The 25,893-nt window shown below is 33.2% G+C and overlaps 4 protein-coding genes across 4 annotated transcripts; 1 reads left to right on the top strand and 3 right to left on the bottom strand.

Moving 5' to 3' along the window:
- Positions 1 to 663: 663 nt before the first annotated feature.
- LOC101260405 (receptor-like protein 33) lies at positions 664 to 3,941 on the bottom strand. Its single transcript, XM_026028678.2, has 4 exons — positions 3,099 to 3,941; positions 2,234 to 2,978; positions 788 to 852; positions 664 to 735 (listed from the first exon to the last, which is right to left on the bottom strand). The coding sequence occupies exons 1-4, from the start codon at positions 3,939 to 3,941 to the stop codon at positions 664 to 666; spliced, it is 1,725 nt and encodes a 574-aa protein (XP_025884463.2).
- A 12,206-nt stretch (positions 3,942 to 16,147) lies between these two features.
- Positions 16,148 to 16,444, bottom strand: LOC138340696 (monooxygenase 2-like). Its single transcript, XM_069292632.1, has one exon. It carries the CDS (start codon positions 16,442 to 16,444, stop codon positions 16,148 to 16,150), a length of 297 nt encoding a protein of 98 aa, XP_069148733.1.
- A 3,727-nt stretch (positions 16,445 to 20,171) lies between these two features.
- Positions 20,172 to 22,979, top strand: LOC101248079 (protochlorophyllide reductase). Its single transcript, XM_004251804.5, has 5 exons — positions 20,172 to 20,403; positions 20,747 to 20,842; positions 21,342 to 21,870; positions 21,971 to 22,329; positions 22,670 to 22,979. Exons 1-5 carry the CDS (start codon positions 20,350 to 20,352, stop codon positions 22,823 to 22,825), a joined length of 1,194 nt encoding a protein of 397 aa, XP_004251852.1. The 5' UTR covers positions 20,172 to 20,349; the 3' UTR covers positions 22,826 to 22,979.
- A 351-nt stretch (positions 22,980 to 23,330) lies between these two features.
- Positions 23,331 to 25,893, bottom strand: LOC101247791 (stem-specific protein TSJT1). Its single transcript, XM_004251803.5, has 4 exons — positions 25,368 to 25,893; positions 24,379 to 24,622; positions 23,862 to 23,982; positions 23,331 to 23,687 (listed from the first exon to the last, which is right to left on the bottom strand). Exons 1-4 carry the CDS (start codon positions 25,571 to 25,573, stop codon positions 23,494 to 23,496), a joined length of 765 nt encoding a protein of 254 aa, XP_004251851.1. The 5' UTR covers positions 25,574 to 25,893; the 3' UTR covers positions 23,331 to 23,493.

Genomic DNA, 25,893 nt, shown 5'->3' with positions numbered 1-25,893 from the left:
CATTGATTCAATCAGGTTTTATTCAAAGTTCTATGGATCACTCATTGTTCATAAGGAAGAAAGGGAATGACATTGTTATTATTTTGGTTTATGTGGATGATATGTTAGTAACAGGTAGCAGTATATCTGCTATTGAGGAAACAAAAGCAGCCTTACATGCAGCATTCAAAATCAAAGACTTGGGTACACTGAAATTCTTTCTTGGAATGGAGTTTCACAGATCTTCTAAAGGTATTCTGATAAATCAGAGGAAATATGCTTTGGAAATCATTTCAGAACTGGGTATAGGAGCTGTTAAACCAGCATGGACTCCACTAGAAGTTAATGCAAAGTTGACTACACTAGAATTTGATAGTTTGGTACAAGGAGGAGATGATAACATGCTGGAAGACAAGACAAAATACCAAAGGTTGATTGGGAAGATGCTATACTTGACACTTACCAGACCTGACATAAGCTATGCAGTACAAACTCTTAGTCAATTTTTGCAACAGCCTAAACAATCTCATTGGGATGCAGCAGTAAGGGTAATGAAGTATATCAAAAGAGAGCCAGCCTTAGGTGTATTACTGAGTAACAAGGTTTCAAATTTACTGACAGTTTTCTGTGATTCAGATTGGGCTTCTTGTCCAAACACAAGAAGATCAGTTTCAGGTTTTGTAATCAAACATGGGAACTCACTTGTTTCATGGAAATCAAAGAAGCAGACTGTGGTGTCCAGAAGTTCAGCAGAAGCTGAATATAGAAGTATGGCAAATGTTGTTTCTAAGGTAGTATGGTTAACTACTCTATTGAAAGAATTGGGTAGTGAAATAATGACTCCTGTAATTGTGCACAGTGATAGAAAGGCTGCATTACAGATTGCTGCAAATCCTGTTTTTCATGAACGTACAAAACATATTGAGATAGACTGCCATTTCATCAGGCAGAAAATTCAAGAAGGATTGATCAAAACAGTGCATGTGTGTTCCAAAGATCAATTGGCATATGTGCTAACTAAAGGTTTATCGCGACAACAACATGAATATCTAGTAGGCAAGCTAGGCATGTTGAATATCTTCATACCAGCCAGCTTGAGGGGGACTGAAGAAATAGGCATTACATGACACAAGGGCAAATTAGTCATTACTGTTTAATCAAGTTGGTTAAAGTTGTTAAGTGTAGTTAGTTAGAAGTTTGTTAGGAAGTTAGTTAGTAAAACAGTATATGTACTGCATCAAGTTACAATACAATGTATTCAGTTTGTATTCTTCTTTTTTACAAAATAAACTTCTTCTCTCTTTTCCTTCTTGTTGAAGCTTCCTCTAATGGCTGTTAATGGAAGCTTAGAGAAGTTTGATTGTTAGTAGTTAATAGATTTCATCATATATTCTATTGTTTTGGGACTAATTCTTTCAACTACATAAATTATCTCAAATCAAGCTCATATCATGACAGCTTTGGCTCATTCTCTCAATTCATGAGTGAAGACATCATAATAATCAATTTATAATCCATCATATTTAGTATTATTAATTTGAGATGATATTACCAAACATGTTCAAGATTATTAAACTCAAGAATATAATTGAATAAATTGTTTTAGTAAAAAGGAAAGTTATGTTTATTTTGAGTTTAATTTTTTAGTTTGAAAGCAAAGATCAAGAACACTTATTTTAATCCAGTGGAAATTCACAAAATAACACATGCAATTATATTGTTATCAAGCATATATACAAACAACAAAAAGATAACTAAAAAAACAGAAAAGTTCACTCTTGCATTCTTCCATTAAGTGTGTCGTCTCTGAGCTCTCTTCATTGACCTTCTCATTTTCTTGGGATAAATGCCTTCAAAAAATTCAACAAACCATTTTGGCTTACGGTATTTAAACACGAGGATCCACACAACAGTTCCAACAACTAGTCCAAAGCTGTAGCCTATGACTACTGATTCCCACGTAAATCCACTAAAAAAATATGACTCGCCTTCATATTCCAATGGTTGAGGAACATGGGATGGATCAGTCGTTCCACATTGCTTTGATAAAGGAGGACCACATAGATCAAGGTTTCCACCATACGAGTCATTTTCAAATGTGTTGAATTGTAGACCTTGAGAATCGATCCAATAAGAAGATTCTGAGAGAGGTTTAAGACTGCTAGAAACTTCATTGTTATCAATTTCTTTGGAATCTTTCCGGTGAGACGATTCCAGGAGAGATCTAACGCTTCAAGCTTATTCAATTGCCTCAATTCCATTGGAATGTGACCTATGAGATTGTTATGGGATAAATTGAGTAGCCAAAGTGAGCTGAGATCCTTTAGTGTTTTTGGAATGACACCTTCAAAATGGTTGCTCGAGAGGTCTATGGTTGTCATAATTGTGCTGATTCTTTCTAACTCAATGTCCTTGCCTTTGATCACCAAACTCACAGAATCCTCGTAGGATGTGTACAATGAAATCATATTTGGTTCCATATATCTAATCTCTCCTGTGTCTTCACCATCTAACTTAATCATTGCCTTGAATTTTCCAAAGAGTTTTACTGGAATTGAGCCACTCAATTGGTTATGCGAAAGATTAAAAATTCGCAACTCGGGAAAGCAAAGTGTACTCTGACAAGAACTAATTGGTCCATGGAACAAATTAGACTTTAGTATTAGGACCTGCAGTTCTTCAAGTGTTCCTAGCCAAGCTGGAAATGTGTCATTTATTGCATTATTCCCCATATCAAAAACTTCTAAATTACTACAGTTGATCAACGATAAAGGCAGAGTTCCTTCAAATTGATTGTCATTCAAGACAATGGTAATCAAAGAAGTGCTCTTCGCACATAATGGGGGAATACTCCCTGTGAAATTGTTCCTTCTTAAGTCCAACACTTTTAGACTAGACATGCTTCCCAAGCAACTTGGAATCGACTTACTGAAGTTGTTGCGTGATAAATCTAGAAATTCAAGAAAGTTCATGTTACAAATGGATGATGGTAGTGGACCCTGAAGGGAGTTAAATTTAAGATCAAGAAACTGCAGATTATGGAAATGAAATTGATGTAGGTGGCCTGTTAAAGAATTATGCGAAAGATTTAGGTACCTCAATTCGTCCCACCTTATGCGGCTAAACCAGTTTGGGATTTCTCCACGAATCTTATTGTTAGAAATATCCAAGACCCGAAGTTCCTTTACATTTTTCAAGAAGTACGGAAAATCCTTCAGTTCACAAGATGATAACTGCAAAATTTCTAGGTTAGGAAAAGTGATTTGTATTCCCTCATCGATGGTGATGCTATTTGATGAAAGGTCAAGGGTAGAAAGATTTGTGAGATTCACAAGTGATTGAGGAAAAAAACCACTGAGTTGATTATGGCTTAAACCCAGGCGTACCAATGTTGGGTTTGTTTTGAGCTCATTGGGTAGTCCACTAAACCGATTATTATCGAGACACAACTGACCTAGCAAAGGGAGGCTAAACAGCGAACATGGTATGATACCATTCAGTGAGTTGTTCCACAAACCCAGTCGGGTTAGCTTTTGAAGCATGCTCAAATTATTAGGCAGTGGGCCAGATAAGGAATTACTTGACAAGTCTAACTCTTGAAGATATGTCAAGCTTACAATTGTAGAAGGAAACGAACCGATGAAGTTGTTGTTAGAAAGATCTAAATAACTTAGCTCTTGGAGGTTAGAAAAAATATCGGGAATTTCACCTGAAAAGGAATTGGACGAAAGACCTAGAATAGTGAGATGCTTCAATTGAGAGATTGTGGAAGGAATATGGCCGATGAGATGATTATAACTGAAATCCAAATACCTAATTTGCGTAAGATTGCCAATGGAATCAGGAATGAAACCAGAGAATTGACATCCTTTGAGGTTCAAGATATCCAAGGAACTGAAGGTGCCAATTGAATTAGACAGCTCACCAGAGATTCCTGTGTTAGAAATATCCAACTCCAACATAGTAGTGTTGCTAGGGTGGATCTTGGTGTCTTGTGTGATTGGTTTATTATTGTCTTGTTATATTTGTTTGGTTGAATTACTTGCTGCCTTACTATCATATTGCTTGTGGTTGTTTGTCTTCTCTTGGTTCAAATCGAGAAGGGAAAGTATAGACTTGGGTATTCTTCCGCTGTTATCCTGTCAGGCATTCTTTGTTAGTGCCTTGTCTTTCCCAACAAAGTGGTATCAGAGCATTGATTATTGTTGATTGTCGTTTTGAATGATAGAGGCAAATATGAGTAAAATGGTGTGTTTAACTGGTAGTAACTATCATATTTGGAAAGGCAAGATGAAAGATCTTCTATTTGTCAAGAAGATGCATTTACCTGTGTTTGCTTCTAATAAGCCTCAGTCTTTGAATGATGAAGAATGGGAATTTGAGCATCTGCATGTTTGTGTCTATATTAGACAATGGGTTGAAGATAATGTTAGAAATCATATTGTGAATGAGACACATGCCAAAAGTTTGTGGGACAAGCTCGAGACACTTTATGCTTCGAAGACTAGCAACAACAAGTTGTTCCTATTGAAACAATTAATGAATATCAGGTATAAAGAGGGCACTTCTATTTCTGATCATATTAATGATTTTCAGGGTGTTCTTGACCAGCTGTTCGGAATGGGTGTAAAGTTTGATGATGAGATACAGGGACTTTGGCTTCTTAATACTCTGCCAGACTCTTGGGAAACTCTTCGAGTTTCTTTGACTAATTCTGCTCCCAGTGGTGTTGTAACCATGGAATATACTAAGAGTGGTGTCTTGAATGAAGAAATGAGAAGAAGATCTCAAGCCTCATCTTCTTCAGTTTCACACTCCGATGTTTTGGTTACTGAAGATAGGGGGAGAAACAAGTCCAGAGGTCAGAATGATAGAGGTAAAAGTAGAAGCAAGTTAAAGTCTAAATACAAGAATATTACATGTGACTATTGCCACAAGAATGGGCATATCATGAAATATTGTTACAAGCACAAGAGAGATATGAGACAACAAAAGAGAGAAGGCGATAATGAAACTCGTGTTGCTGTTGTTGCTAATGATAATCTTCTTGTTTCTTGTGATGCAAATGCCATTAATCTTGTTCGTGATAAGTCTAGCTGGTTTGTGGATTCTGGTGCTACTTCTCATGTCACGCCAAAGAAGGAATTATTTTCTTCTTATACTCCAGGTAATTTTGGAACGTTGAAAATGGACAATAATCATGAAGTTGAAGTTATTGGCATTGGGACAGTTTGTTTGGAAAGTAACAATGGTTCCAAACTAGTTCTCAATAATGTCAAGCATGCTCCAGATGTTCGCTTGAATTTGATTTCTGTGTGATATCTTGATGATGAGGGTTATGTTAATACACTTGGTGTTGGCCAGTGGAAGCTTACTAGAGGTTTGATGGTTATGGCCCGTGGTGACAAGTTGTCTAACTTGTATGTATTTCAGGGCTCCATCTCCAGAGACTCAGTAAATTTGGTGGAGAATGATACTTCATCAGAGTTATGACATAGAAGGCTGAGTCATATGAGCGAGAAGGGGATTGATAGTTTGGCTAAGAAAAATTTGCTTTCTGGAGTGAAACAAGCAAAGTTGAAGAAATGTGTTCATTGCTTAGCCGGTAAACAGAAAAGAGTTTCTTTTCAGAGTCATCCGCCTTCAAGAAAGCTTGATCTGCTGGAGTTGGTACATTCTGATTTGTGTGGTCCTTTTAAGGTAAGATCTCATGGTGGTGCACTTTACTTTGTGACTTTTATTGATGATCATTCTCGCAAACTCTGCGTATTTCCTTTGAAGTCCAAGGATCAACTACTTGATGTGTTCAAGAGTTTTCAGGCCTTGGTTGAAAGACAAACAGGGAAGACATTGAAATGCATCCGCTCAGATAATGGTGGTGAGTATATTGGTCCTTTTGATAGATATTGCAGAGAGCAGGGTATTAGGCATCAGAAAACTCCTCCAAAGACTCCTCAGTTAAATGGTTTAGCAGAGAGGATGAACAGAACTCTAGTTGAGAGGGTTAGATGTATGCTTTCAGATGCTAAGCTGTCAGATTCTTTTTGGGCAGAAGCACTTAATACTGCTGCTTATGTTATCAATTTATCTCCTGTTGTTGCTTTAGATGGTGATGTCCCTGACAGAGTTTGGAGGCAATGTATCTTCATTGGTTATGGTCAAGATGAATTTCGCTATCGTTTCTATGATCCTGTTGAGAAGAAACTTGTTAGAAGTCGTGATGTTGTGTTCTTTGAAGACCAAACAATTGAAGATTTTGACAAAGCTGACAAGGCTGATTTTCAGAGTAGTGAGAGCTTAGTTGATGTTGATCCAGTTCCTTTGACTATTGCACCGGAAGAAAATCTTCATAATGATGAAAATCAAGTTGATAATGAAGATGGTGATCATGTTCAGAATGACTGGCATGATGTTGTTGATGCTCCAGTGCAAGATGATGTAGTTGTCCAACAACCAATTATAGATGCTCCAGAGAGTTCTCTTAGACGATCTAGTAGAGAGAGAATTCCTTCATCTCGTTATTCTCCCAATGATTATGTACTCTTGACTGACGGGGGAGAACCTGAGAGTCTTGATGAGGCCATGGAAAGTGAATAAAAAGAAAGGTGGTTTGATGCTATGGAAGATGAGATTAAATCCTTGCATGATAATCATACCTTTGATTTGGTTAAGTTACCTAAAGACAGAAAAGCTTTGAAAAACAGGTGGGTTTTTCGGGTGAAACATGAAAATGGTAATCCAGTTCCACGGTACAAAGCTAGATTAGTTGTCAAGGGATTTAATCAGAAAAAGGGAGTTGATTTTGATGAGATATTCTCTCCAGTTGTGAAGATGTCATTCATTCGTGTGGTTCTAGGCTTAGCTGCAAGTCTATATTTAGAGATTGAGCAAATGGATGTTAAAACTGCTTTCCTCCATGGTGACTTAGATGAAGAAATTTATATGGAGCAACCGGAAGGTTTTGAAGTCAAGGGTAAAGAGAATTATGTTTGCAAATTGAAAAAGAGCTTGTATGGTTTGAAACAAGCTCCCAGGCAGTGGTACAGGAAGTTTGGTTCTTTTCTGAGTCAGCAGGGCTTCAAGAAGACTTCTTCAGACCATTGTGTTTTTGTGCAAAATTTCTCTGATGGTGACTTTATTATTGTGTTGCTTTATGTTGATGACATGCTTGTTGTTGGTCATAATACTTGCAGGATTCAGAAGTTGAAGCAAGATTTGAGTAAGTCTTTTGCTATGAAAGACTTAGGACCAGCAAGGCAGATTCTTGGCATGCAGATTGTCCGTGATAGAAAGGCCAAGAAATTGGTATTATCACAAGAGAAGTACATTCAGAAAGTACTTCGCAGGTTCAGCATGGACAAAGCTAAGGTTGTCAGTACACCTTTAGCTATGCACTTCAAATTGAGCACGAAACAGTGTCCTTCTAGTGATGATGAGAAGGAAGATATGAAGAAAGTTCCTTATGCTTCAGCTGTTGGTAGTTTGATGTATGCGATGGTTTGTACAAGACCGGATATTGCTCACGCTGTTGGAGTTGTTAGCCGTTTTCTTTCTAATCCGGGAAGAGAACATTGGAATGCTGTGAAGTGGGTTATGAGATATCTCTGTGGCACTTCTAGTCTGAGTTTGTGTTTTGGTACAGGGAAGCCTATTCTTGGTGGTTATACTGATTCAGACATGGCTGGTGATGTTGATACTCGCAAGTCTACTTCAGGGTACTTGGTTACTTTTGCAGGGGGAGTTGTGTCTTGGCAATCTAGGTTGCAAAAATGTGTTGCTCTATCTACTACAGAAGCTGAGCTTATTGCTATCGTTGAAGCTCGTAAAGAATTGCTTTGGATGAAGAGATTCTTGGGGGAACTTGATTGTGCTCAAGAGAGGTATGTGCTTTATTGTGACAGTCAAAGTGCTATACATCTTGGCAAGAATTCTATGTTCCATGGTCGGTCTAAACACATTGATGTGAGATACCATTGGATTCGAGATGTGTTGGATTCTAAGTTGCTTGAGCTTGAAAAGATTCATACAAATAACAATGGTTCCGATATGATGACTAAAGCTTTGCCAAGAGGGAAGTTTGAAGATTGTTGCATGGTCGCCGGGATGGCGGTCTCCTCCACATAGTCGTGAGGGGGAGAATTGTTGGGTTATGGACCTTTTTCCCTTCCTATGTGGATAAATAAAAGTCCAATTTGGACCAACCCATTTTTGCCCATAGGCCCATTCTTATGAGGCAAATATAAGCCTATTTAGGTCTTATTTTCAAATACACAGAGAGTTTTTTCAGTAGCCAAAAAGAGAGAAAAAGAGCAGTTTTTCGCAGTCAAAATTCAGCCCTAACAGCCAACTTCAAATTGCGATTCCCGCTTCGTTTCTTGTCCGATTGAGCTGATTTTTGGACAGCATATTATATTCATCTCAATCTTTGATTAGAAACTGACAGAGTTGGATTTGGTGGCCTGAAGCTTCAGTTTTGCTGTCGTGAACAGTAGCTGCGAAATTGGTGATTTTGCTCCTTTAATTCTCTAGATTTGGTGCAATCTTATTTTGTTGTTGCTCGTTGTTTGGCACTTGTTTTATGGCCAATTTTGGAGAACAATATTGTAACTCTTGGTTATTATAGTGGAGCTTTTGGTCCTGTGGTTTTTTACTCTTCACATCGAAGGGTTTTCCACGTAAATCTTGGTGTCTTGTGTGATTGGTTTATTATTGTCTTGTTATATTTGTTTGGTTGAATTACTTGCTGCCTTACTATCATATTGCTTGTGGTTGTTTGTATTCTCTTGGTTCAAATCGAGAAGGGAAAGTATAGACTTGGGTATTCTTCCGTTGTTATCCTGTCAGACATTCTTTGTTAGTGTCTTGTCTTTCCCAACACATGTACCTTAAGGAGGAAGAAGAAATATTCACAGGTATCGGAGATGAGATGTTGATAGCAGAGAGAGAAACTACCTCCAAATTTGTCAGGTTCTGAAGCATTGTTTCAAATGTTGTCTCATCAAGTTGTAATCCATACACCAATATAGAAGAAAGATCAAGTGAAACCAAATTGGAAAGGGATTTCCCCTTCAAAGAAAGAATGAGAAAGGTTGAGATGCCTCAAATTCGTCAATCGGCCAATGTTATGCGAGACTAAAGAAGAATGGAAGTTATTATAAGCAAGGTTTAGTGTCCGGAGATGATGGAGTTGGAAGAGGCTACTATTGGGATGGATAGTTCCATCAAGCAAACTGCAACTAAGGTCCAGTCCGATAACATGACCGGTTAACATGTCACAAGTGACCCCGTCCCAACTGCAGCAGTCCCTATTCTCATTCCAAGACTTCGTTTTTGGGATATCAACATATTTCAGATTACTATCATCCCAACATACGCAGAGGTCATCGATTTGAAAGGATTGTTTGAATTGAAGCAAAGCAAAAGCTTCAGTGGGAGAGCAAAGATGATGCATGGATGAAGAAAAGCTTTCACTAACTATCAACAAAATACAGCAGACAAGTGAATAAAACAAAAAGAGAATTCCCATCTTCTTTTTGCTTATTTTCAGCAAATAATAAGATGATGTTGCTAAATCAATCATCATAATATATACATATATATATATATACATAAAAAGGTAGTGTCAAGTGTGTACACATAACAACCAACTTTTCTGTTTTATAGTTGTTCACAACAACTATATCACACAAACAATCCATTTGAACTTCAGACATAAAATATATTAAAAAAAAGATATTGAGAGCTATTTTCTTACAAAGACTCTTAATTTAATTTATTTTTAGTGTTTGAATTTTGCGATTTAATTTTTAGATGTTTTAGTAGATAGAGCTTAAAATGAATTATATATTTTCTATTATTTACAATTTATTAAAATGAAAAAAACTAATTTATTTCTAAAAATTCATATTATGATGTTAATACAAATAGTTTAACTATATGTATTTAGGAAATAAATTATTGCTTTCGTCAAATGGTAAAATTTTTGTTGAAATAATCATTTTTGTTCAATCTTTTTTTAAAATATATTTCTTCCTTCTTTGTCCTTGTTATATATATATATATATATATATATATATATATATCCTTAATGGCAAGAATTAGAAGAAACAAAAAAAATACAAAATCAATGCATAATCTATAATTATTATTGTTAATTTTTATAAAGTAGAACAAATGAACAAATCTAAAGAAAACATAAATGATACTACTTACTCCCTCTGTTCCTATTTAGTTGTCCACTTTAAAAAAGACACACATATTAAGACAACAATAATTAACATAGTGAAGTTACAATTCTACCCTTATTAAATATGATTTCAAAAATGATGAATTAAAACTTAGAAATATTCAAGAAGTTTAAATGAGGGTATAATAGAAAAAAATTTTTGTCCTTTCTTGATTTGTCAAAATGGACAAGTAAATAGGGACATCCAAAAGAGAAAATATGGGCAAGTAAATAGGGACAGAGGGAGTATTACCCTAAGACACACCATAAAAAATAGATAATTCCAACATTGAATATATATCTTTTAAATTATCAATAATATTGTTTGAAAATATGCGAGTATTATCATATTCCATATAAATTACAACAAATAATTTGCATCTAATGAGTCCAGAGTAGGTAAATCTTTCATTTTCTGATTTTTGTATATTCATATACTTGTATTTCCTTTTTCAAAATGCTATGCTATGCTTTATTTTAAGTTGAAGGTCTATCAAAAGTAATCTCTCATAAAGATAAGGTAGCCGTATACTCTATTTTTCTCTAGGCCCACTTATAAGATTATATTGAATATGTTATTGTCGTTATTGAATTGTCTATCGAACTGTTGGGTAAAACATCCAGACAAATAAAATGGGGTACTTGCCCAAAATGTTGAGTCAATTTCCATTAAGACTCTCAAGTCTTTTAAGCTTTATTGCTTGACTAAGTAAAGTGAGAAAAATAAAAAGAACAATAATTGAACACATGATTTAACAAGACAATGTTCCAGTGGAATTCTACATACTTTTATTTTAATTTCAGATCACAACATACATTTTTAAAAAAAAAAAAAAAATTATCTCAAGTCAAAATCTCCATTCACTCTACCTTTTTTAAACCCCGAATTAAGGAATTACACTGGATATATAAAAGTCAGAGATTTAAATTAAAGAGAGACAAGAAAGACAAATAAAATGGGGTACTTTCCCCCTAATAATTCTATTTCCAAAACGACTGACCAAGTTTTTAGTCATGGTTGATATAGTACCAACTATACAATATTTGTTTTGCTCAACTTGGGCATAAATTGAGAGAAAATAATACAGCGTTGGCATCACAAAGGCGCTGTTTGGTTATTGTATAACTTGCATTTTATTCATGTATAAAAAATTATATTAGTTTTATTATGTTTGATAGAAGTTTTGTTTTTGGTAGAAAAATCAATCTAACGTATACCATGTTTAGTTGGTAGGATTTTAAACACTATCTAAAAGTTATTCATGTATAAATTTTATATTGTATTTGGTTGTGTTTTTTGTAGTCATACATAATTAATATTAATATAAGTAATGAGAAAATTTATTTATAAATTATGTTGTTAGAATGTAGAATAAGTTATGTAAATATTAATTAAACATGTATTGAAATAATAAATTACACATTTACCCATATTAATTTATTTTTGTGTCTGTTGAGAACATTACCTAAAAATATTAATTACTAGCATAGCAAAATTGGATATTTTAAATTTTCAAAAGTTGCAGAAAATATTAAATAGGTAGCTACTACAGTGATTGCTCTTCAAGAGATGGTGGCAATGGAAACTGGAGGAGTTAGGGTTGTAGTTTTCATTAGAATTTATTTGTGGTTTCGATAAATCAAGAAATTGTTTTTTAGTGTTCGTTTGAGTTAGAAATAAATAAAATAAAATAGCAAAAATAAAATATAATTCTCACTTATTACATATAAAGGGGGAATCTTTTTTCTTTACTTTTATTTTAAATTAGATAAATTATTCATGTTTTGCACGAGATTTGAACTATTTTGTTAAGCTTATATATGATCATTCGGTAATGTTCGTCTTTTCGATACATACACTACATTGTCAAGAACATTTTATCTTAAGGTAAAATGTTCCTTCAAAATCTTAAAGTGCTATATTCTTTTAATTTTTGTGTTTATTATACAAAAATTATGAGTCATAGAAGATTTTAAGTATAAAAAATAAGTTTAAGAAAATCTCCCTGGAAATAGTTGGTCAAATATAAAGAAATTTTTTATATTCTAAGAAGTTGTAAAGAACAATATCAAACGTTATAAAAGAGACAAAAAAAAGCAGTAGCGTACGCAGTATTTTGTGTAGACGATGTCGATATTTAAAATAAATAGTATGAACAACATTATATTAATAAAAATTAATCAAGACGTATTAATAAACATGATTATGTTAACTAGTGAAACTCTTAACGAAACGTTTTCATGAAATTAAATTCATAGAAAAGGGTCTGCTCTGCTAAGGATCAAACTCACAACCTCTTGCACACAAGTCATGCTCCCAACCAATAGGCCAAGATCTCTTATGTGACCATCTACTACAATTCATTTTACCAGTAACATATTTTGTTTTTTAGGTTTTATATGAGCATAAATATAAAATAAATTCGGAGAAGCAGTGTCGGGTGACATAGCTTGCTATAAGGTGGGTCCGCCCCTGCTTCCAAGTAAAGTGGAACATCACATTGATACAAGATCATCATTAATTAAATTCAAATTGATGACTTTGGACTCCTTTCTTATGACCTCCATCAATTTCTTTGTTATTATTGTATATCATATCAAGTTATGCTAAAAATGATCCTAAAATCTTTATTATCATAAATGACTTTTTGGTCATTATCTCAATGTAGTTATTACAATTTTGAAGATTTCATATCACTGGCCCCAACTTATTTGGATATAATAAATGAAAAATATCCATACAAATAAAAGTGGGTGCTTTACCCCTCATAAGTCTATTTCCAAAAAGACTGACCGAATTTTTCAGTCTTTTGTTGATAGTAACAATTATACAATATTTGTTTTGCTCAACTTTGGCATAAATTGAGATAAAATAATACAACTTTGGCATCACTAAATACACAAATTGTGGTCCATGGATGAGTAATAGTTGTGAAAAATAAAGATGATTTTTCAAAGGTACAAATAATCTTAGATATTTAGTAAAAATTTTTATAGTTTATAGAGATATTTTTAGTATTTGTTATATCTAAAAAAAATATTAATATTCTAGAGAATTAGATATTTATAGTTAGGAAAAATCTAGATAGTCCCAGAGTTTTAGATATTTGTAGGAAGAGGTTAGAATAGTCTAGATTATTATATTAGTATCTAGAATCATCCTTACACAACTTTAAATAGGAGTGGTATTAGGCATTTGTAAACAACTCAATACCAACAAAAATCAAATAGTCTTCTTATATAACAAAGCTCTTTCATTCAAAATAGTACTCTTTCTCCTTTCTAGCTTCCTTTTCTTTAGTTGAATCTTTCGATCTTAGTTAACGATCTGTTGGTTATGTGAAGGGGTGATTAGGGTGTCATGCGGAAGCTTACAAATTGCAAATCATATGGTTAATAAATTAGAACAAAAACTAATACTAAAAATCAAAATATTATTGTATCAAAACTATTATAAAGAAAAACGTTTGAAACTGTATAGAGAATAAATCTCCCCATAAACAAAGGCCTATAAACGACTACATTGTGGAAAAAACTAGCTACTCCAAAAACCTTGTCACTCCAAAATATTTTTCTAAAAGGAAAGAATCAACTAAATATGAAGAGAATTATATTTTCCTTTCAGAAAAAAAGTAAAAGCAATTATGATAATACTTTAATTTTTTTTTAAGCCAAAAATAAAACTCAAATATGATTAAAAAAATCAGGGCAAAACACTAACACGATCTTGAGATTGAAGAAGGTTCCCGATTATACCTTTTTTTCTCCTATTCTCTACAATAGTCTCAATTCTAACAACCTGTTACTCATATTTTGTAGTGTTCCACAAGACTATTTGGAAGACAAAAGAATTTAACAAAATAGTTAATACTCAGCTATTTTCTAATTTTTCTTTAGATATTGTGTTCATTTCGAGGTCATCGACTATCTCTGCAGTGTTTTATTTAAGACAATGTGAATTGGTCCCCTTACGCAACACACACGGTAGAAAATTTTGGTGCAGAACTTGTAACAAATTTCCAATGAGAGATACTATTGCTTCACTTAGTCGAGTAAGAAAAATAAAGGGAAAAAGATTTGAAATATATCCGAACTTTGATCGAAATTGTTGTAACAATACTGAACTTTGGAAAGAACCTTTTATCTCCTCCACTACTTAATAGTGCATTTTAAAGGTATATATGTGCCCACGTGAACATCATAAATATTGCATTATTATAAATAATAATATGTCTACACGGACACATATATACCTTTAAAATACATTATTAAATAGTATAGGGGTAAAGATCCTCCATAATATTTGGTATCATAACATAAATTTCAGTCAAAGTGAAAATATCTTTCGGTCCCTTTTCCCAAAAATAGAACATAACAATAATTAATGATATGATTTAACTCCTACATCTGCTTAAGTTTTCCTAAAAGAAAAAAATAACAATAATTAAAGACATGATTTAACTCCTACATCTGCTTAAGTTTTCCTAAAAGTAAAAAAAAAAACAATAATTAAAGACATGATTTAACTCCTACATCTACTTAAGAGTATGTAATGTAACATCAATGATACCGTGTGGAATTTTTCAAACTTGTGAGTCACTCTACAATTTTCCACGAGACTTTTCATATCCATGTAGTTGTAGTAGAAATAGATGTTTAAAAAACTTCCAAGTCTTTAAGCCAATTTCCACAAAAACTACAGAAAAAAAAAGGACAAATATGATGAGATGGGAAATAACTAAATAAGTAGTCGAAGCAAATACTAAAAAAATACAAGGTTCTAACATATTATACAGGATCTATATTACGTGTCGTGTAAATGAATTATGTGAAAGGTTTAGGTACGAAAATGAATCCCATCTCATGTTGTTAAACCAGTCAAGGTTTGAGTCGTGAATCGCCCTCCAGGAGTCAAGGGACTAAGAACAAACAATACAGCAGAAATTGAAGCACACACAATCTCTCTATATTGTGGATCTGTTTCTCTATAAAGGCAAATTCAGAAGCAAATATTTGTGCAGAAGAAGAAGAAGAAATTAAAAAAAAAATCGTAAGAAAAAATTCTGAAGAATAAATGGTATTTATAAGCAAGAGGAACAGGTTCCGAAATGTTGCAACCCTTTCAGAATTCACACGATTATTAATGAAAGTTTGCAACCTTTCAAAAGGTCTTGGTTGTTCCTTAAAGTTGCAACATGTCAGAACATTCATTTCCAAATGGTGGAAAATATAAATAAATTCGGGAAAGATTTTAAATAAAACGGGTCGTATGGATCCGAGTCGGGTTGAGATAATCAACTCAAAAGTCGAGTGTTGGTAACTTAATTCAATTTAATTAAATAAATAAATAAATAAAACAATCTTCGTCCAAAAAATAATCTCTCGATCATTAGACGAAGTCGAAGCCGAGCGACGACAACGGAACGAGGGAGGTCCCTCTTTCCAATCGTTTTAACAATTAATAGGAGTATTTCTATATTTAAACTCTCCTATTTTTCTTTCTACCACCGATGATGGACAAATGCTTTTTCACTAAAACATAAGAGGAATTTCAAGTTCCTCTCTTTTCATCTTCCCTTCATTTCCCATTAGTTCTTGCTACATACCCAACAAGGATCGCCTCAATATATCTAAGTCACACGTTAACGGGTGGCTTATTGTAAATGAGTAACTTGTTACTCATATTTTGTTGTATTCCCACAAGAATTTTCAGAGGACGAAGAAGACTTCACCAAATACAACTCATGTTGTTGGATATCTTTGATGAAGTAAACAATTGGTTGCTCACAACTTGTATTTTATTATTGCAAAATAAGGATCCATTTCGGTATTACAATTCTTAGACACAACTAAACCAGAACAATATGCTAGATGGATGTTAAACAAAGTCCATAAAGGATATTCACAGCCTCTAAAGGATCCAATTGAGCTACTAAGAAACAGTTAGTTGAAGTTAGCTATTCTTAGAGTAACTGATATAGTGACTCCAGCCAAAAAATATTGACTTATTATCTTGTTATCACTCTCTTGTATGAAACCAGATAAATAAGCAGCACTGATAAATGTAAAATTTCTCCATCTCCTCTCTTTAGCGTATTTCTCGAGTCCTTTTCTAATCTTCATAGACTCATCGTTTTCTTGTTCTGTTATTGGTTTTATAAAGGCTTCTCCGAGGCACTTTGCGATAACAACACTGTCCTCTAAAGCAGAACATACACCTTGACCAAAATCAGGAGTCATGGGTGAAGTGCATCACCTACCATGAAAACGTCATTTTTCAAAATATTCCCAAACAGAACATTCCATGGCACTCTCAATTTCAGCTGAGCAATAGATATAGAGTCGAGCGTTGTTCTGTGTATAACGGTGGAGAGTTCTTTAGACACATTACTAGCCTTGTTCATCACGAATTGCTTCAGTTTCATTGGATCTTGTTCTGCATTTCCATTAACTGTATAAAATCCCAATTAAAATGAACAACGAAACATGACTACTTTATGAGATGTAAGATATCTAGACAATTCGGTGCACTAAGCTCTTGCTGTGCACAGGGTTCAAGGAAGACCTGGACCATAGGAGTCTATTGTATATAGTCTTAGCCTGCATTTTTGCAAAAAGGCTGTTTCCGCAGCTCAAAAATGCGACCTCTAGGTTATATTATCACAATAACCTTACCAATTACATCAAGGCTCCCCTTCAGCAAGGTAAGCTCTCTAAATAACAAATATTGTTGTCAATTTGTGTTTAAAATAGAATTACTAATTTGAACAACTTTGCAGAAATACGAAGTAACCAAAGTTTAATGAATCGGTAAGATCAGAAGAACAAAGATTAATTCACAACAACAAAAATCTGCAAACATATCAGAATCTGAAAAAAAAAACAGAACGGAAAGAAAAGACATTTGTACCTTATCGGGTTGGAACATGAAAATAAGATTAAATAAAAAATGAATACAGTCCCCCTTACGTTTATCGGGTTGGTACATGAAAATACAAACATATTAGAATCCAACTGTTAGCTACATGCCCAACAATCCCCCGCATGAATGGAGAATAGTTATAGCATAAGGAACGCACAAAATAAGTGTGCACTTTACTAGCAAGGATCAATAGCATCTGGATAAGTAGGTTTCGCCTTGGATTTTTCGTAGTGAATATATATCGGATATACTCGGTCAATCAGTAGATACAATATTGTTAAACCGTTAAACTTTGGTGTATACATAGACAGCGATATGCCACTAAAATTATTTCCAACCAAGTTCATATCATGACAAATTTGGCTCATTCTCTCAATTCATGAGTGAAGACATCATAATAATCAATTTATAAGTGATCTTAAATCCATCTTTTTTAGTATTATTGATTTTAGATGAAGAATGCAATTGAATAAATTATTTCAAGAAAAAGGAAAGTTATGTTCTATGTTCTTTTGTTTTTAGTTTTTGAGTATAAATTTTTAACAATGCTAAACGGAAAAGGGATAAATTTTCTGGTAAATTTATCTCGAAAAGTTAGTTACATGCGTAAACTATTATGATGACATGCATTTTATACTTTTGATTAAAAAAAAAATCACCTCTGAAGTTGTATCGAAAAGTCAGTTACACACTTAAACTATTGATGTGAACTATTACACAGTTATACTATTCAAAAGTGAATTTAATACCATCCTCGAAGTTGACATGAAAATAAGATTAAATAAAAATAAAAAAGCCCGTTTGAGTTAAAAAATTTCCCACGTCCACCCTTCTCCTTAACCTTACCCTACCTTTCTTCTTCCTCCATTTTTTTCTTATCACAAACACTATCTCCATATCAAATTCGTCAAGTCAAGAACGGATTATTCAATTTAGTTTTGTGTTTTTTTGTTGATTGTGAGCATTTGAAATTTTTAAAAAATCAGATCTGCCTTTTCTTTTGTATTTTTTTTTTGGATTTTTGCACGAAATTTAATTTTTTAATGTATGTTCATAGATCCTTCTTCTCTTATAAAAATTCTCTCAAGATTTATTTCAAAATCAATAATAGTAAATCAAGCACTAATTTTTCAATTGTTCGATTAAATTCTTAACAATTAAAATATTGTAACTTTTCACAATTCTCTTCTTTGAGCTTGAATTGGGATAATTTTTTGTGGTGGGTTTGGTGATGAGTGAAAGATTAGTGGTGGTATGACTTTTAATTTCGATAATGACAATGAAACTCATGGTTTTGATGTGGATGGTGAATTTATGATTATGATTGTGATGAATTTCAATAATAGTGATATGGTTCTGATGGTTAATTAATAAATTTATGATGTTTGTTATCGATTTTTTATGATGACAATGATTGTGAGAAGATTCCGGTGGTGAATTTGATTATGGATGATAATTTAATGGTGGATTTGATGGTGTATAGAAAGAAGAAATTGGGTGACATGGATTTTTTTTTGAAAAAAATATGATGTAATTATTGATGTGGTTCGTATATGCATCAATATTGAAATAAATTCACTTTTAAGTAATTTAGGTGTGTAATGAATTATCACAATAGTATAAACGTGTAACTTACTTTTCATTATAAGTTACAAAAAAAAATTATATCTTTTATCTACACTTTTTTACTATTTAGAAGTGAATTTAAATTAGAGTCATGCAACATCAAGTCGCACAATATATTTCAAATAGCAATAAAGTACCCTTGAATGAGGAGTGTCAAGAGACACCCTCCACTAGAAAGTTAATTATCTTACTAAAAAGTTTCATTTTATTAAATTAAGAAAAAATATTAATTAAATATTTTTTGTTTTATCCTTACATTTATTTATAAAGTGACTTAAAAACATTAAATAAAAATTGTTGAAATATTAACTTAAATTCTTTTGAATAGCAAGTACTACTCCATGTGACAATGGAGTTTAATAACTGCCCTTTTATCCCCTGTCCCTGTCACTAGTAGATTTCCCATGATGAAGCCCATGACTAAATATAAGAGGATTGCCTTGGGTAAAGAGCCAAATATCTCCATTTTTTTTTTGAATTAAAAGAGTGTTTCTGAATTATTTTTAAAAAAAGAATTTCGCCGTTTAAGAAGAATAATTTAGTCTGACTTAATAAGTAATCAAAGATAGTAAAAAAGTTTTTTTTTATCTTTGTATCATAAAATAAAGTTGTATCAAATGTTTTAGAATATACTTTAATTTCGTCACCTTAAATATGTCGCATGAAAAATTGAAATTAGTGTATTGTGAAAAAAAATGAGTCATTTTTTAAAAAATAGACTCAGGGCCCGTTTAAATTGACTTTGAAAAAGTAGCTTTTAAATCAAAAAGAAAAATTCAAACTGAAATGACTTTTAAATCAAAAGAATAAAAGGTAGGGGAAACTTACTTTTGGTTATTGACTTATTTTAAGTCATTCTTGACCTTGCCAAATATTTGTTAATTTATTTTAAATCATTTTTTTACTTATTTTAAGTTATTTTTATATTTGCAAACACTTACATAAATCGAAAACCGACGTAAAAGTAAATTTTATCAACTTTTAAACCAATTCAAACACCCTCTAAAAGAAAAGCAGGTCAATATTTTTGAAATGAAAAGAGTTATATACATTTTCAATTCAATAAATCATATTTAAAAATTAAAGTATGTTTTGCCATGAATATAAACTAAGTTGTTTTCGGAAATTCAAATTCTAAAATTTTATGGCCAAATATGTTTTCGTGAAGTTCAACTCTAGAAAAAAAAATGATAAATTTTCCTAAGCAAACGGACCCTAAATAACATTATGACATAGAAATATGTTTGTTATTTTAACTTTATTTATCTGATTTTAATTTAACAAAAGATTTTTATTTTTTAAAAAAATCGAAAAATTGAGCATTACAATATATTTTATTGTAGAAATATCAAAAGGAAATCTAAACATTGAAGCCTGATTGGTGGCTTACAATTGACACAACTCATAAATATTTATCTTATCCAAAATGATACTCTATTTTGTTTTTGTCTAAATATCATGTAACACCCCATAATATCTCAACTATAAATATAATTGTCCCAAATTCTTACTACACACACTATCAGTCCAAAAATCATTTTTTAAAATCTCCATCTTACAATTTTTTCAAAACAAAAATCATTTTCCTAATATAATCATGGCTCTTCAAGCTGCTGCATTGCTTCCTTCTACTTTCTCTATTCCAAAGGAGGTTTGTCTTTCATTATATTATCTTCGATTTAATTTACGTGACACTTTTCGTTTCCTAAAATTTGAATATCTACGTCTCCATCTATGTTGGTGTAACTATAAATCATTTCAGTAAAAATAAAATAAACATTTTACAGTTAAATTGCTACTAAATATAAAAAATATGTCATTATTTTAACTGATTAAAAATGAAAGCCTGACGATCGCGTAAATTAGAATAGGGAAAGTATGTATAAATTTTGACCAATGATATTAAGTTGATCTAGTTCAATTTAATTTCGAGATAAATTGACTCTAAAAAAGCCAAAGAAATACTTTTTTTACTCATTTATGTGATGTTGCAGGGGAAAACTAGTGCATCTTTGAAGGATTCGAGTCTCTTTGGAATTTCTCTCTCTGACCATGTTAAATCTGATTTTGGCTCTTCATTCAAAATCAAGGTATAATTTTAGCTTTCAGGTGGTTTAATTCGATGCAACGCAAAAATAAAAATTGTCATTAAACTTTACCTACTGTGTAACACTAAAGTCACAAAACACTGTTTTCTGTCACATTATAAAGTAAATTAACTTTACAAGGTATACTATTACATTTAGTGATGATATAGGTGAAATTAACCTACTGTAATTTCGTTACAGATTGGAGGAAAGTAATCCCCCGTTGCTATTAGAGCCGAGACAATTGTCACAACACACATTTTTTTGTCATATTATAAAGTAACTAAACTTAACGAGCAATTCTAGTACACATACGTGAAATTAACCTGTTAGAATTTCATTACAGAAACAAGTCATCCCTCAGAGCTATTAGAGCCAAGACGATGTCACAACTCACAACACACATTCCTTTTGTCACATTATGAAGCAACTGAACTTTCCAAACTATACTAGTGCATTCAGTGACCATACGTGAAATTAACCTGTTGTAATTTCGTTACAGAGCGGAAGAAAGTCATCCCTCGGAGCTATTAGAGCCGAGACAATGGTTGCATCTCCCGGTGTAACGAGTACCCCTGTGACAGGAAAGAAAACCTTAAGAAAAGGTTGTGTAGTAATCACTGGAGCGTCTTCAGGACTAGGACTAGCTACAGCAAAAGCTCTGGCTGAGACAGGGAAATGGCATGTAATTATGGCATGTAGAGACTTTCTTAAAGCTGAAAGAGCAGCAAAATCAGCAGGGATGCCTAAGGAGAATTATACAATAATGCATTTAGACCTTGCATCGCTTGACAGCGTCAGACAATTTGTCGATAACTTTAGGAGATCAGGCAATCCTCTTGATGTATTGGTTTGCAATGCAGCTGTTTATCAGCCTACCGCGAAAGAGCCTTCGTTTACAGCTGAAGGATTTGAGCTTAGTGTTGGGACTAACCATCTTGGTCATTTCCTTCTTTCGAGATTGTTGATTGATGATTTGAAGCAGTCTGATTACCCTTCAAAGAGACTCATCATTGTTGGTTCGATTACAGGTAACAGTCAGACCTCTTTATAACAACATCGTTTGTCTAGATAGTTTTGATACTCATTTTAGTGGGAGACTAATCGTTGTTACTGAAAATCAAATATCAGGAAACACAAACACATTGGCTGGAAATGTACCTCCAAAGGCCAACCTCGGGGACTTGAGGGGTTTAGCAAGGGGGCTCGATGGACTTAACAGCTCAGCCATGATTGACGGTGGTGACTTTGATGGTGCCAAAGCTTACAAAGACAGCAAGGTTTGCAATATGCTCACTATGCAGGAATTCCATAGACGATACCACGAAGAGACTGGCATCACATTTGCCTCCCTATACCCTGGCTGCATCGCGACAACAGGGCTATTCAGGGAGCATATCCCCTTGTTTAGGCTCCTTTTCCCTCCATTCCAGAAGTTTATCACCAAAGGATTCGTCTCCGAGGCAGAATCTGGAAAGAGACTTGCACAGGTAATATTTATTAGTGTCAGTTTCACGTATAACCACTGAACTTTATCCACTATAACAGTAACCGTAAAGATAAGATACCTGGCCTAACTCAATCTCAAAAGTTAGCTCGTGAGGAGAGGATTGCTCGAGTCTATATTAGGAGAGCACCAATCCATTCATCAACCAATGTGAGACTTTTATTCACTCTAACACTCCCCTTCACGCCCATGCCCAACTGAAGCGTAGACTGGGAGCCCAAAGAGGGATACCATGTAAAGATGATTTTAGGCCTAACCAAGAAACTAATTTTTGTCACACTAAAGTTACTAAACATAAGATGTTGTTTGTTTGTTATTTACAGGTTGTTAGTGATCCAAGTCTTACAAAATCAGGTGTGTACTGGAGCTGGAACAAGAACTCTTCCTCCTTTGAGAACCAGTTGTCAGAAGAAGCTAGTGACGTTGAGAAAGCGCGTAAAGTGTGGGAAGTCAGTGAGAAACTCGTGGGATTGGCTTAGATTTTTTGCTGATTGAGTTCAACCATCACCAAGACGAACACGAAAAAGGAGTTGATGAAGGAGAATTTGAATCGAGTCTGTTTTGTTGTAGTTAAAAAGTTGTCACTTCGTAAAATTTTTGAGTTAGGAATAAATATCATTCATCCTTTTAGAATCGAGCGCTTACCAACACGCCAACAATTATAGCGCTCACAACTTTAAGTCCACCCAACAAGCGTCATGTTCGATCAATGACTCACTCAACAATTTCCAGTATGAATGATCATGTGAATTATGATTCCGTATTCACTACATAAAAACAAAAATTAGCAACAAACAACTTCTGTTGAGTTCTATATAAGAGCTACACTTGGAGTCGAGCTAATTGCATAGGCAGAGGGGAAATTTCCCTGGAAAACCTAATAACAATCAACTGCATAATAAATTTTATGCAGTAGGGGTACTTGTAATATCTCCACTATGCCAAAACCAAGTTAATTTTAAGACGGGAAAAAGCTCGAATATGTCATCGAATAAGCTGAATCATTTCTAATGTTTCATTTATTTTTCAAGCGTTATACACAGGTGCAAAGCACGTACAGGAAAGAAACCAAACCTAAAACAAACTCGAAAATCTAACCAAAACAGAACAAACACTAAAGGAAGTTTGAAAATTGCAGAGAATCGACTTAGTAAGAAGTGTTCCAGTCAGACCAGTTAGCTTCACTGCCAACTCTAGGGATGCTATTAACTCTTGAATACATATCCACTTTGAAGTTGGCTCCACACATTACCCCTTCACTATCTACTCTTGGCATAGCCCTCATCTTGTTCATCGGGTGCTCGAAATTCATTAGTCCTTTCTCACTATGGAACATACAACCTGTACATTTCAATTGGAACGTTAAGTAGACGAGGGGGCTGATGTAGCCAAGTCAGTGAATCAAATTTTGTAAAATCGAAGAACTAAATTCAACTTCCTCTCCTATTTACTACGAAACGAAGAAACCAAAATATTCCTCCATCTATAAAATATGAAATTCCTTATAGATGTTACCTGTGGGAAAGGGTGCAAATGACTTAGCACATCCAGCTTTAATAACCTCTACATCATCAGAAATCACCACAGATCCATCAGCAGCAATACCCCAAAATAACTTCACCCCACCATCTGAACCCTGCACTTGTATGACGACAACAGATTAAACCACATTTTGATACATCCAAAATATCTTTAGTTTAAACACAACAAGATTCAAAACTCCGTCTTTTACTTTCTTAAACTTCATATCAAGTCAAAATCAAACAAACATATTGAAACTGAGCTGAGTAAATGAACAAACAAGTAATACTCCCTCTCTCCCCTCTATCCCAGTTTATATGACTCAGTGTCTTTTATAGTCACTGTTGAAAAAATGACATATTTCTATATAGACTATTTTATCCTTAATGAAATAATTTATAGGCACACAAACAAATATTGTATCAACTTATTCTAAACTATATTAAACTTCGTGTCAATAGTCAAACTGACTCGTATAAAATAGGACGGAGGGAGTAATACAGATACTTACCAAAGCAACAAATACAGTTCCAGTTTTACTATCATAGATAACAAAAGCAAAACTTCCTTCAAAATCCTTAATAACTTGATCAGCTGGATAAGGTCCCCTGTCTCTAAGTGTCCTGTAGGCTTCAATGACTAGCATGGCTTCATTTGTACCTTTTGGTGATAGCCCATATTGTTTGATTTGTGCACACAAATTGTTCAAACTCCCCATGAACAAACAGTAAATATCATCATAACCACAAAAATACCTACAACAATAATTATAATCGCGCTTCAATTCCATGAAATTCAATACAAAAAAGCATTCTTTCAGCTAAACAACAAAATTCATAGACAGCTAGCTACGAGCTACTCCTTCTGTTCCTGTTTAGTTGTCTCGTTATGCTATTGTTTTACACAATTCTTAAGAAGTTATGGGGTGTAATTTGACTGATATATATATATATCTTATGAACTATTTTAGTCTTTATTTACTTCACTTCTCTAAATTCGAAAATAACTAATATTAAGGGCAAAATTTGGTCTCATTTTATGTGGAATACTTTTCATTCTTAGTCTCTTCCAAAAATAATATCACATTACTATGCACAATTTAACTTTCAAATATTATTTTTACTCCGAATGATGAAATGATTACCAACCACAAAAACATCTAAATATTATTTTAGAGCACAAACTTCGATAATCTTCCTTTTTTTCTCCTTAAATATCATTTCAGAGTCAAATAGTTTTACATTAAATTGAACAAAAATAGTACTTTTTTCTTGATTTATTAAATTAAAAAAATATTTTAAACTAATTATTTTTTACATACATTGACAACTAAATCAGACTAAACAAATTTTCATACTAATTCCTAGGGAGCGCGATCCACCTATACCCTAATACAAGAAAAATTTTATAATACAATTTTATGTTATTATCAAATCAAAATCAAACAGTATCATATAAAATAAACCGAAAAAGTAGTAAAATTAGTAGTAATTATTTTACCTTTGTTTGTGATTGAGCAAGGAGGTGCAATTAGGACGAACAAAAGCAAGAGCAGCAACATCTCCAAAAGTAACATAAGAGGTGTCAAATGGACGAGTCGATACGAATTTTTGTAGCGTTTGTTGTGGAAGTAAACATTTTTTTGATGCAGGACTATTTAATTCTTCAGGAGGATGAGCAAATGCCTTGTGAAATATAGCCAACATCGTTTGTTTTTTTTTTTGTTTTTTTTAGCTTCAAGATGAAATATCTAACAACATAAAAAAATGGTTACTGAAGGAGGATATATATACTAATAAACTTTTTACACTAACGTTTTTTTTTTATAGTAATTTAATAAAGTATGCTGGAGATGAAATATGTCAATGTTATCTTGTAGTGATAGAAGTGTTAAAGAGTGTGACGTGACAATGATGAGGATGGATAAGGTTTCTCGTACTTCTATATGTCTTTATCCATTTAGATTTTACTATAATTTTTATATCAAAAAAATATAGAAATCACATATTTTAAGATAAAATCATTA

The sequence above is a fragment of the Solanum lycopersicum genome, chromosome 12, assembly GCF_036512215.1.
Source record: "Solanum lycopersicum chromosome 12, SLM_r2.1".
NCBI classification, from domain to species: domain Eukaryota; kingdom Viridiplantae; phylum Streptophyta; class Magnoliopsida; order Solanales; family Solanaceae; genus Solanum; species Solanum lycopersicum.
This window is presented reverse-complemented; position numbering and strand designations above follow the sequence as displayed.

Excerpts from the sequence above, each read along its gene's own strand:
- LOC101260405 (XM_026028678.2), bottom strand. The coding sequence starts at position 3,941 with ATGTTGGAGTTGGATATTTCTAACACAGGAATCTCTGGTGAGCTGTCT. Across the intron at positions 2,979-3,098 it reads AAATCCCAAACTGGTTTAGC|GGTCCACTACCATCATCCAT; the intron begins CGCATAAGGTGG and ends AACTCCCTTCAG. Across the intron at positions 736-787 it reads TACCCAATTCTTTCAATAGA|CTTCTGCTGAACTTCTGGAC; the intron begins GTAGTTAACCAT and ends TTCTATATTCAG.
- LOC138340696 (XM_069292632.1), bottom strand. The coding sequence starts at position 16,444 with ATGACTCCTGATTTTGGTCAAGGTGTATGTTCTGCTTTAGAGGACAGT.
- LOC101248079 (XM_004251804.5), top strand. The coding sequence starts at position 20,350 with ATGGCTCTTCAAGCTGCTGCATTGCTTCCTTCTACTTTCTCTATTCCA. Across the intron at positions 21,871-21,970 it reads CATTGTTGGTTCGATTACAG|GAAACACAAACACATTGGCT; the intron begins GTAACAGTCAGA and ends ATCAAATATCAG. Across the intron at positions 22,330-22,669 it reads CTGGAAAGAGACTTGCACAG|GTTGTTAGTGATCCAAGTCT; the intron begins GTAATATTTATT and ends TGTTATTTACAG.
- LOC101247791 (XM_004251803.5), bottom strand. The coding sequence starts at position 25,573 with ATGTTGGCTATATTTCACAAGGCATTTGCTCATCCTCCTGAAGAATTA. Across the intron at positions 24,623-25,367 it reads TTGCTCAATCACAAACAAAG|GTATTTTTGTGGTTATGATG; the intron begins GTAAAATAATTA and ends TTATTGTTGTAG. Across the intron at positions 23,983-24,378 it reads GAACTGTATTTGTTGCTTTG|GGTTCAGATGGTGGGGTGAA; the intron begins GTAAGTATCTGT and ends ATACAAGTGCAG.